The sequence below is a fragment of the Aedes albopictus genome, chromosome 2 (genome assembly GCF_035046485.1).
Source record: "Aedes albopictus strain Foshan chromosome 2, AalbF5, whole genome shotgun sequence".
Classification (NCBI taxonomy): domain Eukaryota; kingdom Metazoa; phylum Arthropoda; class Insecta; order Diptera; family Culicidae; genus Aedes; species Aedes albopictus.
The window spans coordinates 130,647,769-130,660,894 of NC_085137.1; the positions used below are offsets into that span (position 1 = coordinate 130,647,769).

The 13,126-nt window shown below is 41.7% G+C and overlaps 2 protein-coding genes across 8 annotated transcripts in view; one reads left to right on the top strand and one right to left on the bottom strand.

Annotated features, from left to right (window-relative positions):
* Positions 1–1,312: 1,312 nt before the first annotated feature.
* Positions 1,313–13,126, top strand: part of LOC115255345 (SPRY domain-containing SOCS box protein 3) — a 52,617-nt gene continuing 40,803 nt past the window's right edge. For 3 of the 7 annotated variants that reach the window (XM_062850424.1, XM_029853371.2, XM_062850427.1), the window contains exon 1: positions 1,313–1,895. The gene's annotated coding sequence lies outside the window, so the exon portion shown is untranslated. Of the gene's footprint in view, positions 2,086–13,126 lie in introns of all 7 variants that reach the window. The other 4 variants (XM_062850428.1, XM_062850429.1, XM_062850430.1 and 1 more) reach the window with 2 other exon arrangements.
* On the bottom strand, positions 11,070–12,341 carry LOC115255503 (uncharacterized protein K02A2.6-like). The gene has a single exon (XM_029853633.2). The coding sequence runs from the start codon at positions 12,339–12,341 to the stop codon at positions 11,070–11,072; it is 1,272 nt and encodes a 423-aa protein (XP_029709493.2).

The window sequence follows — 13,126 nt, forward strand, 5'->3', positions numbered from 1 at the left end:
ATTGTAATAATTGATTGTTTTTAACTGTCCCGCTGATAGAGGATCTTTTGTTTTGGTAAATAAAATTTATTTGACACTTCTAGTACCGCTACTGACGCTGTAAGGGCGTGGCAAACTAGATGTTAGTCACACGAATAGTCGCGACATTGGACTTCTGTGGCTAGTTATTCTACTGGCAACTCCAACGGAAGCTAACGATCCCTCCGCATCTGATGGCAGGAATGAGAAACCTATGAAAAGAGGGGCTCCGCCAAAATTTGCCATTGCGCAGCATAGGCAAACTGCACTTTTTTCACTTTTTCATATCGAATTCCGCATCGTAGAGAAACAAACGAGCACTTTTTGAAAAGAAAATCTAAATCTCTTTCAGATGCGCTTAGATCCGGTAGGTACTTACGAACAACTTATGTGATTAATTTGAGGAGCTCTTGCTATGCCTCCGGCGGGCAATCTTCCGGATTTTTTGTTAGCGGGCCAATCCGGCGTCTGTCGGCATGGGCATCAAGAATGATGATAATGGAAGCCATTGCAAATGGAAAATAGCAACTTCTAGAGCAAAAAATGAGTAAAATTTGACGACAAAAAATTGACGTTTTTATGTAAACAAACGATTTTCTCCTTATCTCACTCAGCGCCTCTACGATGGGGGACCATTTGGATTCACCTATTGTGCGTTTAGCACTAAATTGATTTCCGAAAAAACTTCATCGACTTCCGCTGCCTTTCCTATGCGTTAAACATAACGTCGGAAGTAGTGCGCTGTACAGTAAATCTGGTTTTCTATACAGCGCACTACTTCCGACGTTATGTTTAACGCATAGGAAAGGCAGCGGAAGTCGATGAAGTTTTTTCGGAAATCAATTTAGTGCTAAACGCACAATATTTGCTTTTAGTTCTCACTTTTTTCCTATCATGGTACATATTTGGTGTGTTAATTCAGCTACAAAATTTGAGCAAGGAGATTTGAAAAACAAATGTTGTAACGTTACACTGAAAAACAACACAAATCAATACTTTTATTACTCTACTAATCACTACTTAGTAATCAAATTTTGATAAAAATATGAAGTAGGTAAACGAATCTGAAGAGTGACGTTACAACAGAAAACAGAACAGAACAGAAATTGAGATAACTTTAGCACTCCACAAAGAACAATTGGCACTTTACCCTATAGCCGTATAACACCAACACACCGAAAACACGTGCCACGTTTCGCCGTGCTTATACGCGTCGCGCGCCTCATTCCGTCGCGACGTCTGCTTTGCTTTGAATCGAAACACACCCTCTATTGCTGGCTGCGAACGTCGTCGTCAGGATATCGCTTCGCCCCATCCACTTCTTTTTCTTTCCCTTGTTCTTCGCATCCTAGGGTTTTCCATTTCCACATCCATAAAGACAGTGTAGTGTATGAACTCCACTCCACCGTTGTCGTCGTCGCCGTCGTTTGCATCAGTCTTTACGAGGGTGGCACAGTGAACGGACACAACGAACTGCATGTGATTGCAGCTGGGACTAAGTGGATAGTGAATAATCACGGTGGATCGGAAAAGCTCCTTCAGGAATTGCTGAAATCGGTACTGTTCGCGGCTAATTCTCAGCTAATCGCGAGTGTAACGAAACGAACTTCCGGTACGTTGCGTTCCGGTTTGGTTTGGAAGCAACGTTACTTGGAAAATCTACCTGAAGAAAATCAATCCCCTCGAAGAAAGGATCTTGGGATTTTCCAAGATGTCGTCGTCGTCCTCGTCCTCGTCGGTCGCATTCAGTAGTGAGCGCGCGTCGGCGCAGTAGTCGTTGCTCGGTTGCCCGTCGCGAATCCTTCTTCTGGCTGCGGCCGACAGTCTGTCATCGTCCTTGCTGGCCCCGCGTCGTCCATCGGTGTCGTCGGGTTTGGGTGCGTAAATATTTATCCTGCCATAGCGGGAGTGTTTTCCGGCGTTCGAAGATCGAAAGAAAGAAAGGAAAATCTCAGTGCTCCCTAGACTGCTATTGTCGAAGAAATGTAAAACCATCGAATCAGTGCTCGCAACTCACTTTTGGTGATATTTTCAAAAAACAACATTAAAATGCTTTCGAATGTTTAGGTAATAACTACCGTACAAAACAATGGTTTAAACGTTCAATTTGACGCAAGGACGTGACCAGGACAGCGTTCGACTGTTGGAGATCAATTGGTCGGCGTTAAGTCAGAGGGGACCAAGTAACAAAATTGATTAAAATGACATTTTAACGCATTTGATGAAGAAATACACTAGCTACATTGTACTTCTACCCGATTGGCGAAATGTTACAATTAACAAGAGTTATAGCACAATTTCATTTTGATTGATCTGCGAAAATCAATAATATTGCGACATTTGCACCCATTTGCACCCATTTAGACACCCATTTAGACACAAGTTCGGTTGAGTTCATGACAGGGGCGTCGGATGCACGACAGGTAAACAAAATAAGTTTGATTAGTGTGAAATTTCGCTTGGAAATGATAATTCAGTGGATTCTCAAATTATCACAGTAGTCTAAACATTAATGAGAAACCCAATATTGTGCTGTCAGAATGTTTGATGTCAAGAGAATAAAAAAAATGTTTTAGTTGAAATACAATTATCAAAATTATTCATCACCAAAATGTAATATTTTTCTGAATCGGATGAATCCTCGGCGCATTTTCTAATTATTATGGATCAAGTTACCACGTAAAAATAAACTTTATTCCGTTAGCTAGGCCTAGCCATCTCGGGACCCACGCTTTACTTCCCTTCCGAAGGAAGAACTCACATTTAGTGAGTTTTTCGGGAGTGGGATTCGATCCCAGGTCCTCGGCGTGATAGTCACGTGCTTTAACCATCACACCAGGTTCGCTCCACGCAGATAATCTTGTTGAAGCAAATTATGACTATCAACATATCCCAACTAACAATTATTGTGAATGTAAACGTCAACAAAGCGTCCTCAATACGGCTTGATGCTGAGTTACTGTGTTGTACATATGGACGGAAGCTTCTATGCAAGCCCTATACCAATGAATCTGGCGAACTTAATCCACTTACATGCTGTGCGATCAGCTTCTATGCCACCTAGTCATAGCTCTTTTCTCGGCTCCTATGTAACCACTAACTGAATAACATCTTGAGAAGGCGCTTTTTCAGCCTTTTCGCAGTTGTTAAATAATAGTTTTACGGCATCCCCAAATTTAACGATTAAATATAATTAGGTTATGGATACCGTGACGCAATACATGTGGAACTGGAATTATCACTTTCAAAATTGAATAATTAAAGTACTTGCCGCTACTTGGAATCGAACTCCCGATCTCCGTATCCACTGGTCCCGATGATGTCCTCGCTGCCACACTGCTATATATAAATAATATAGAAAATAGCCCGTTTTGTTTTACTCCAGACAAGGCTTCATAATTGTGCCACAAGAAACCTTACCCAACTTCATATTGCTGCAAAAGCTTGTGAAACGTCAAACGCAATAATGTTTACAGTGAACAAGCTGTGTGGTTGCGCCAACAGATTCTTCTTCACAGCTTCTAGCTGAAAGAGTGTTCTTTAAACGGCTACGAAGCGCTGCTGTTTTGTGTTTTGGCAACATTACAAAACGCACTGTATAAAAGCAGCTGTTGTAGTGGCTGGGACTCTTACTCGATTTGCACATCTTCCGGCAAATCTTCCGGCATTGAATTAAAGTGCAATAAAAGCAACCCAAATAATATCACAGCACAGACATGGATAGCTGTAAAGAATTTGTGTAGTAGCTATATATCCCGCCTAAAGTTTGTTTTGACAATAATGTTTATATCCGACAAGCCGTGTTGGTAAACCAACAGTTTCTTTATTACAGCTTCTAGCCGTAATGAAATCGCATAACGGCTTTTAAAGCGCTGCTGGTATGGGGATTTGTCAGTATAACGAATTGTACTGTATAGTAGCAGCTGTTTTGTTAGTGGGGACTCCGATTCGATGTGTTCAAGTTTTCACATCTTTCGGGAAATCTCCCGGAGTTGGAATAGAGTGGAGTAAAGGTAGCCCCAGTGACAAGCAATGGATTTCTGGAAACCGAGTTTGGTAGCTGTATGGTGCTTGTTTTGCAGTCGTGTATTAGCTTATGATTTATATTTGTCTAGCTTTCCTTTTATTCAGCGTTGACTGTTTTTACTCGATGGTTACACAACAGAAAGCAAATGACTGAAGCTTATAGCGCTGAAAATGTTAGTTGGGATGTTTGTTTATATGCTGTTGGGCATCATATTGAAATGCACCATTACCCGTTTGACGGAGAAGTTGATTTTACCAGTAATTAGGCAGAATTGTACTTGGCTCACTCTGACTGAACGAATATTTGAAAAACGTCAGTCCTCTGAAAAAAATATTATGAATTGTGTAACTACAATATTCCGAAAACTTACCGAACTTTGAAAACACGTTCAAAATGTGCTGGCTGTTACATGTTCTAGTCAAGAGTTCTTACATAGGTCAATTGTTGGCTACCATTCATAAACTGCTGCACTTGGTCCACTCTGACTGAACATAAAAATTGAAAAATGTAATCTTCAATGGTATAACAATAATTTCAAAGTTTCAAACTTTTAATTCACATATAAAACACTCTTGTTAATTCTCATCCTTCTTGCGCATTAATTTCTAATCAAATATGTAAGAACTTGAGTGCTTAATGTAGTTGGTTGTAGGTTTTTCAAAAATCGTTCAGTCAGAGTGGACCAAGTATAGTTGCTTACTTAGCAATTGCTCGGATTTAAGCTTTATTTTTACGTTTTATCATGATCTATACAGAGTGATGCTTTGATGAATAGTTATTGAGATTTATGGAAAAAAAAATCAAGAAAATAAATTGAAAAACTAAAAGTTTACAGAGCTGTAAACTTCAAAGCCGATTTTCTCGAAATTAGTAAAAAGACACATAGTCCTCTCTGACTTAACGCCGACCAATTGTTCTTAGACGTCTTAGACATCTTGGAGATCTTTGAGCACATTCTAGTTCACAATTCACATTTTACAGTTCTTTAAATAACGCCGACAAGCGGTGTTCACCATAGTTTAGTGTCTCCGGGGTGCCTGGGAACTTACAGAAGTTGAAATTCATACTAATACTTGATACTTGATGGGCTACAATTCGTAACGGTGAGTGAATGCCGAATGAAGCATTCCCCTCCACTGGTCTCGGTCCTGGGCCAATCTATTTTTCAGGGCTGTTCGGGCTCGTTTGGAAGTTAACCATCAATGTTAACTTCTTTTCCCGATCAGCCTAGATAGCTGTATAGTGTCGGTAGCGGTGGTCTCAATTAGCTAAGAATAACACTACGAACCACCTGATCCAGTGGTAAGAATCCACTAAACAGCTGACCCCTAATTCATGGTGTTATGCGGCTTTATGCTTACCGTGTCAAGGAACTAATGGTTAGGGGGGTTAATAAATGGCAAATGGTAAAATGGTGACAAACGGAGCCTGTGAAGAATTAGGGCGTCCTCCACAGTATTACGCCCTTACTGCGCTAATTGGAGCAATAGTGCAGTGGACCTTGTGTTTCTCCGAGAAAATCAGTTGCCCTGCTTAAGTCTCAAATTTGAGGCTAAATAAGGGAGGAATTATTCAAATGTTGCAGATCAGCTTACATTAGTACCTATATGGGTTCGCTTAATGCGTTTTCGCCATTGGTGTTTTTTCAATTGACACCGATTTGGTTTTTCGTTGATGTTTCCTTTTTGTGCTGTGATTGTGAAGAGTGTAATCCTGTCTAGTTTGGGTAGTGGGTACGGCTAGGAAACCTCAGATAAATTTTCAGCGTAAAAAACGTGCATAGCCCAAGTGACTCTACTTCAAAAAGTTCATTTCCGTAGGGTAACTTCTGTATTGATTACCTTGTGAACCCAGTTTTGCTTCTTTCATTATAAATGAAAAGTCGTGCCTTAAGCAACCTTTCAACCTTTCCTTATGAATGCCTTCAAGCAAGCTCTTGTTTTCAGTATCTTTTCGCTGATTTTTGGCAGTATTGTTACGATGATTACATCATCTGAAGTAGCTCAAACAATAATTTTAGGTGCTTCAGTTTGATGGATTAATTAGGTAGTACAGTTCATGGATAACTTATCATAGAATTGCACCTAACCCAACTCTCACGAGCAGAATTTATAATGAGCTGACTGATTGGCATGGGTCAGATGAGGAGTATCCATTTGACATTATTTGCACTTTTGAGTGTTCCTTCGCAAAATTTGCGTATTCAGGCGTCCCTGCTCAACAAACTAGGGAACCTGTACTAATTGGTTGCGACCACATTTTATGGATAACTCGCTTCCATTGCTACTCCAAGAGAGTCTCATTGTGGTTTTGTACCTAAAGCATTGTCCAGTTAGAATCCGGACGCAAAGGATAATTTATTGTGACGCTCTAAATGATCATAACCATATTTTTTTTACAGTAATTATCTGCGTCCGGATTCTAACTGGACAATGCCTTACAACGCCCTCCTTTGTGGTATATCATAACTATTGCTTTGAAAGAAGCTTGTCCTCTGCGGTCTGTACGGACCGCAAGAGGTATTCCTGAATAGAACTCTGATCTGTTCATATTCGAAATATCTCCGGATAAACCATTCATTTGTATAGTTACGAATCTCTATCTTCCGTCCCGAGAATTGTTGCAAATAGCAACAAGCGTGAATGTAATTTACATTCACCGCGTGGAGAGTTGCCTTCACAGCTCGCTCACGACTTTGGTATACGTTTGCGACCCCAATGTTATTCGGCAAACTTACAGATAAAACTACAAGGATAAATTCATCCATACATTGTTTTTCGATAGCATGCTTCTGAACTGAGATAATAGCAAATGAATGTAAATCTTTGCAAATGAATGGTCGCACCCTTGATTGCTATATAATCCACTTAGTGGGCCCGAAAAAGCTCTGCTTACTTCAAATCTCCAGGAGCAAATGGGGTTTTGTCCTATTTTTCTCCAGAGGGATTTAAGTATTTCAAACATGTTTTGAACTCTTGTTGTTTTCTATTGGGTATTTTCATGGCGTGATTATTACTTGATAGTTTTATCACAAAAGGGTGCGTGCGTTGTATAAAGAAGAAATGAGTTCCTGGTTACCTCGTTCTTCTCTGAAATGCTTGAAACGCATTGTCGATTATCACATCTGTGATGTTCGCCTGGCTGACATGCCTATTCATATGAACTCACATGCCTCCCAATTTGGGATGTCCACAGTGACTTTTTTACACAAAGTTGTATACGTTTTCAAGAAAGTACTCGCTCGAACGTAGTTTTTGCCTGGGTGATTTCTTGAATATTGAGGATGCTTTCGATGACGTGCCTTTCAATGTCATATTGAAAGTTGCACGACGTCACAAGCTACCTCCAATGAGCTATAGGCTCTCTTTACGCTTATGCGTTTTACAGTGTCCTTTTCAGGGCACTGATTAAATCCGTTGTGGTATGGGCTACCCAAGTAACACCGAAAACATAATCTGAAATAGCAAAATATTTACTTTGTCCTTCAGCAGTTGTTATGAAGTTTTTCGAAACATATTATGTCATGGATATGTCGTTTTCATGATACCTAAAACTTATACACAGTGATCTTCTATTTAGAAGTCTTATTAAAGAATATATTTTGTTTTCTCAAACAAACATTGCATGTTGTTTTCGATTATGTTGGGTATGTTCTATTTAAGTACACTTTGTTTGTTACCATACATGCTCAGTATGTTCTATATATATTGGAGTACCATTTGCAGTTTTTTGTTTAAGACTTGTTTTCAATCATGTTTAGACAAAACATAGTATGTTACGTATGTTTATAATTAGTCGAATTTTGGTTTTCTGCAGTATGATAGAAAACATGTGTAACATAATCCCAATTCATTTTTTTGAACAGGGACATGCTACACTACCGATCATAGAAATATTGAATCGATTTTTATTTCCTACGTAAAAAAATATACTCCTAACAGAATCTTAGCTATGAATACCTATATAAAAAAGACAGGAATATATGTTACCACAACATATATGATTATTTATGAGGGCCGATTATACCGAGCATCATGCTCTTTGAGTCGCTTCAATGTATAAACTGTGATAATTATTTGATACTTGATATTTGTTGTCTTTCCAAATCCTGACAGATATCAAACCAAACATGAGAACCAACAACAACCACAACAAAATTATTCACAAAAATAATATCAAACCAATTTTGAATCATATCTCAAAACATGTATCATTCCATGTCATAGAGTGTCATTTAATTTAATTTCTAAATTATTGAATATTTATCAAATATTCTATTATTTTTCAATAATTTGTGATATGTATGTATAAACTCGACAAATTCTTGAGAAAAATAAAGCATGTTTGAGTTTTTGTGTTAAAATAAGATGAATAATATTTATTTATTTTGATGCAAGATTCTTTAAAAATACTGATTTATAAGGCGCATTAAATGTTGATTTTCGCAGTTGTCGATTTTTATTATTGACATTTTGAAACTTAATTATTTACAGTAATAAAACATCTTGACTGCCAAGGCACTGTTTTCTAGAATTTGTTGAAAATATATAATGGAAAACATACTAAGATACATAATCAAGTATGCTCAGATTTATATAGAACATAAATATAACATCACAAAGATGTTGCACAGGCTCCACCTTCTGCGCTTTTTCAGTCGTATAGCAGTCTGGAAATCGGTTTTATTGTTTCAAACCAAAACATTGTAACTGGTCATATTGGAGTCGAAATAACTTCTATAAGACATGTTGTGTTACTTGGGTATGATCTCTCGTTGCGCTTATGCGTTCATTCCCTCTTCTAGGGTACCCCTTCCTATTTCATCACCTTTCCCTATCCTAATTCCCATTCTTTGTCCCATTCTCCCTCAGGTAAATGATGAAATAGGCTTATATGTATGGCGATGGCACACATGTCCCAAATGGAGGATAACGTGCCTCTGGAGCCGGCCTTCTAATACCTGATACCCCTCCACTGGTCTCGGTCCTGGGCCAATCTCTTCCAGCTGCCTTGAAGGTTTAGATTTAGACTAAAGCCATACTGCTGTTCTACGCATAATTGTCCCATGTTTATGGGAATATCCATGCAACATGGGAGAATGGGGCGTAGAACGGCAGCATAGGTCCTCCTCAACTGCCAAAAACCCAACGTTTGCGCCTCCTTCCACGAAGCCGACGAGCTAACGAGTGTGGATAAAACAAAGAGAAAAACGTCAAAATTGGAACAGTCGATTTGCTGTCGTTCCCGTAGTTTCAATCGAGCAGTAAACCTGTCCAAAACAATAAGGATTTGCCACATTCTTATATTCGAGATTCTTTTTTTTTTGTTAATTTTAGCTTGTCGTTTCTCCGGCATACGAGCTACGTGCCCAGCCCACCGCAGCCTGCCGAGTTTTATTCGCTTCACTACATCCATCTCTTTATATACTTAATACAGTTCATAGTTCACGTCCTACGATTCAGTCTACAGGGTGCGACAGGAAAAAATGCGAAAAGTTCAAGGCACTATTACACGCTAAATATAGGATATATATGTGTATTTTTTCATGACAGTGTATCAGTCAATGTCTATATTCTAGCACTGAAAAATAAAAATGAACATATTTGATGTTTAACATGTGATAATGTAGGCCTAATAAGCGGATATCAATAAACTGCGCGCCCAATGGTCATTAAACAAAATGACTATAACAGTAACAAAATTAGCTCAAATTCGATGAACAACCAGACCCCACTGATCCAGATCCATGTAGTTTCACATACCAGATGAAATAAGTACATATATTTGATGATATTGTAGAGAAAATCAAAAATTTTATTTTATCAGATGCGAAATTTAGCGACCTGCGCGATTTTTTGCGGTTTGAAAATTCTGGTTGTCTTCATCTTCAGGCGCCGCCCTGTAAAGGTTAGTGACCAAAATGGGAAATTTTTTAATTAACTTTTCAGAAAACTAGCCTATTATAGATCATGGAACGTTGAAACATAGATTGGTTAATGTCAAATGGACGAAAATGAGGTTTGAAGTTGAAAAACACTTTCGCATTTCCTGCCGCATACTGTAATGAGCTTTGCCAGGAAGCCATTATCGATTAAAATCTGCCATAAATTGTTTCTCTTCACTGAATCGTACGCTGTCCGGAAATCAATAAACAGATGATGGGTCTCCAAATTGTGGTTCCGAAATTTATCAAGAATCAACCATAGGGCGAACATCTTCTGATCTGTCGCGTCGTTGATCGACCTTCACGAAAACTCGCCTGATATTCGCCGACGAAGGACTCCTCAATTGGCCTCAGCCTGTTAAACAGAATTCCGGACCAAAATATGTACGCTGAAATGAGAAGTGCTATTCCTCAGTAGTTCGTGTACTCCATTCCATGTCTTTTGTATCCCGCGCCCGTACGTGGTGGTCGAACTCGCGTACTGAGATCATTAGCGCGAGAAGCAAATTAAAGCATCTCTAATCGGACGAACGAATTAAAACGCGTTGTTGCGATAAAACGAACAATATTATGCCTCTCAAGAAAAATCAGACTATGGAGATTATCTGCCTCTGGCTTCTGATATTAGCGCGACCGTCACTAATCATAACAGCGTCACCAGATTTAAAAATATATAATTCCATTATATGGGGTTTGACAGCAAGAACACTCATTCCACTGAGCCACTCTTGCCGTTCGTCACAAATACATTCAAAAACATCTGTCACTTCGCGAAACCCACGTGCTTTTGTTTTTGGCGGGAACACTTTTTCTTTTGTTTTGGCTTGCGATTGTCATGCGGCGGTATGCCTTGCGAGCGTACGACCGCCGCAGGACTCTAATAAAAGATAAGCGCGACAATAACAAAACTAACTTTATTTACATTTTCACAAAGGACAACATTCATTCACATTAACGTTTATACATGTATGCGCTGTGTCGACATCAAAGGGTGACAGATGTTCAGTCGCCCGCGAGTCCAGCGGCGGCGGAATAGGTAGGGGCTATCCGCATTCCAGTTGTCCCCAACATCCCTCCTTCTCAATAGAGATGGTACGGGTCGAACCACTGAGGAGGCCTTTGAGCTCTGGAAGACCTTCGTGGAAGCTGTACCGGAGTAACTGGTTCGCTATCTGCCGATGCGAACTCTGGGGATGTTGACGTAGCAGACATAGATGACGTTGATGACGACATAGACACCGATAAGGACGCAGACGGCACAGGTTGCAACGGTGGGAACTCTCTTGACGAGTTCGCGGGGTCCGTCGGGAACAAGGATGGTGTTGGGACTGGCGGCGCAGTTCTCGGAATGCTCCGCGCAGTTCTCGGAATGCTCCACGCATCCAGCAGAACGTCCAGGGACAGTGCAGACTGCGGTCTGCTGCTACCTGGTGTAGTACCGCCACGACTGCGCATCTGGTTAACATGCGCTCGAACCATCCGCTGATCCTCAACCCAGACGGTGTACATCACCTTGCCTATCTTCTCACACACCGTTCCAAGTGCCCAGCGCCACTTGTTGTTCCTGTACACCTTCGCATAGACGGCATCGTGTGCAGAGAAGCTCCTTCGGTTTCCTTCCTTGTCGTCACTCGGTGGGCGCTCTGGTGGAGGGCGAAGCAGGTCCAGACTTGTTCTGATGCGCCGGCCGAACATTGCTTCGGACGGTGATTTACCTTCGTCGACCTGTCGATTCGGTGTTGTGCGGTAGGTTAACAGATAAACATCCAACGCTTCTCCAACGCCGACCTTCCCCTCCTGGATCTTCTTCAACGCCCTCTTGAACGTGTCCACGAACCTTTCAGCCTGACCGTTCGACTGCGGGTGAAACGGTGCCGTGGTGACGTGATCGATGCCACTGTCGCTGCAGAACTGCTGGAACTCGCTGCTCGTGAAGTCGCTGACGAGCGTTTCAGGCATTCCCAGCCAGGCAAAGATGCTTCTCAAGATGCTGATCGTGGCTGTGGAAGTGATCCGTTGTGTTGGAACCACTTCTGGCCACTTCGAATGCGCGTCGACTACCAGCAAGTAGTGTACTCCGTCGATGGGACTGGCGTAGTCCACATGAACTCGCTTCCATGGGCCAGTTGGTCGTGGCCACGGAACGGGTGCTTCTTTCGGTGGACTTCTAGCTACGGAAGCGCATGCCTTGCGTGCCTTCACGTACTGGGCAATCTCCTCATCAAGCGACGGCCAATACACATAACTTCTCGCCAACGCCTTCATTCGTAAGATTCCGGGGTGTCCCCGGTGCAGCTGCCGTAGACACCGCTGCCGATGCTTCTCGGGAATCACCAAGCGTTCTCCGAACATGATGCACTTCCCAAGTAACACACTTGTCACCGAAGAGTCACGGCGGCGCAGGTTTTTGTTGCGCAGAAGTCACTGCGACTTACTTTTAGCAAGTTAGTATTTATTTGTTAGAAGTAAGTCATAGTAACTTCTGCGTAACAAAAACCTGCGCCGCCGTGACTCTTCGGTGACAAGTGTGTTACTTGGGTTCCCAACGGTGCACAGCGAATCTCGCCTTCCATGGAGCCGGCGTATCTACGGATCCACGATCTTCGCCTCTTCCGGCCAGCCTTCTCGAAGATACCGGTACACTTTGCGCAGCTGTTCGTCGGATTGCGTCTCCTGTTCCACCGACTTGAAACTGAGCGGAAGACAGCTTACTGCTTCGTCCGCTACAAACCGCAAATCCTCCTCCAAAATCACGCTCGCAATCACGTAATCCTCGTCAGGCTTGGCGTGGTTGTTGATCAGCCTCGGCAGGACATCGGCATTCCCAAACTTCTCCGTTTGCACGTACTCGATGGTGAAGTCGTACAACAGCAACGTCAGCGCCCAGCGCTGCAGACGGTTCGCCGTGTACACCGGAATACCTTTCCGTGAGCCGAAAATCCGAACCAAAGGTGCATGATCGGTCTGCAAACGAAACTTCCTGACGAAAATCATCTTGTGGAATTTCGTTACAGCGAACACCACTGCCAGTCCTTCGCGATTCGGCTGGCTGTATCCCATCCTCGTCGCCACTGTTACCTACGACCTGGAGTTCGGGGTGGCCGGGAGACATAGCAGTCTATTTAAACTCCCAGGTG

What these genes read in the sequence shown, in the direction of transcription:
- LOC115255503 (XM_029853633.2), bottom strand. Translation starts at nt 12,341, where the DNA reads ATGTTCGGAGAACGCTTGGTGATTCCCGAGAAGCATCGGCAGCGGTGT.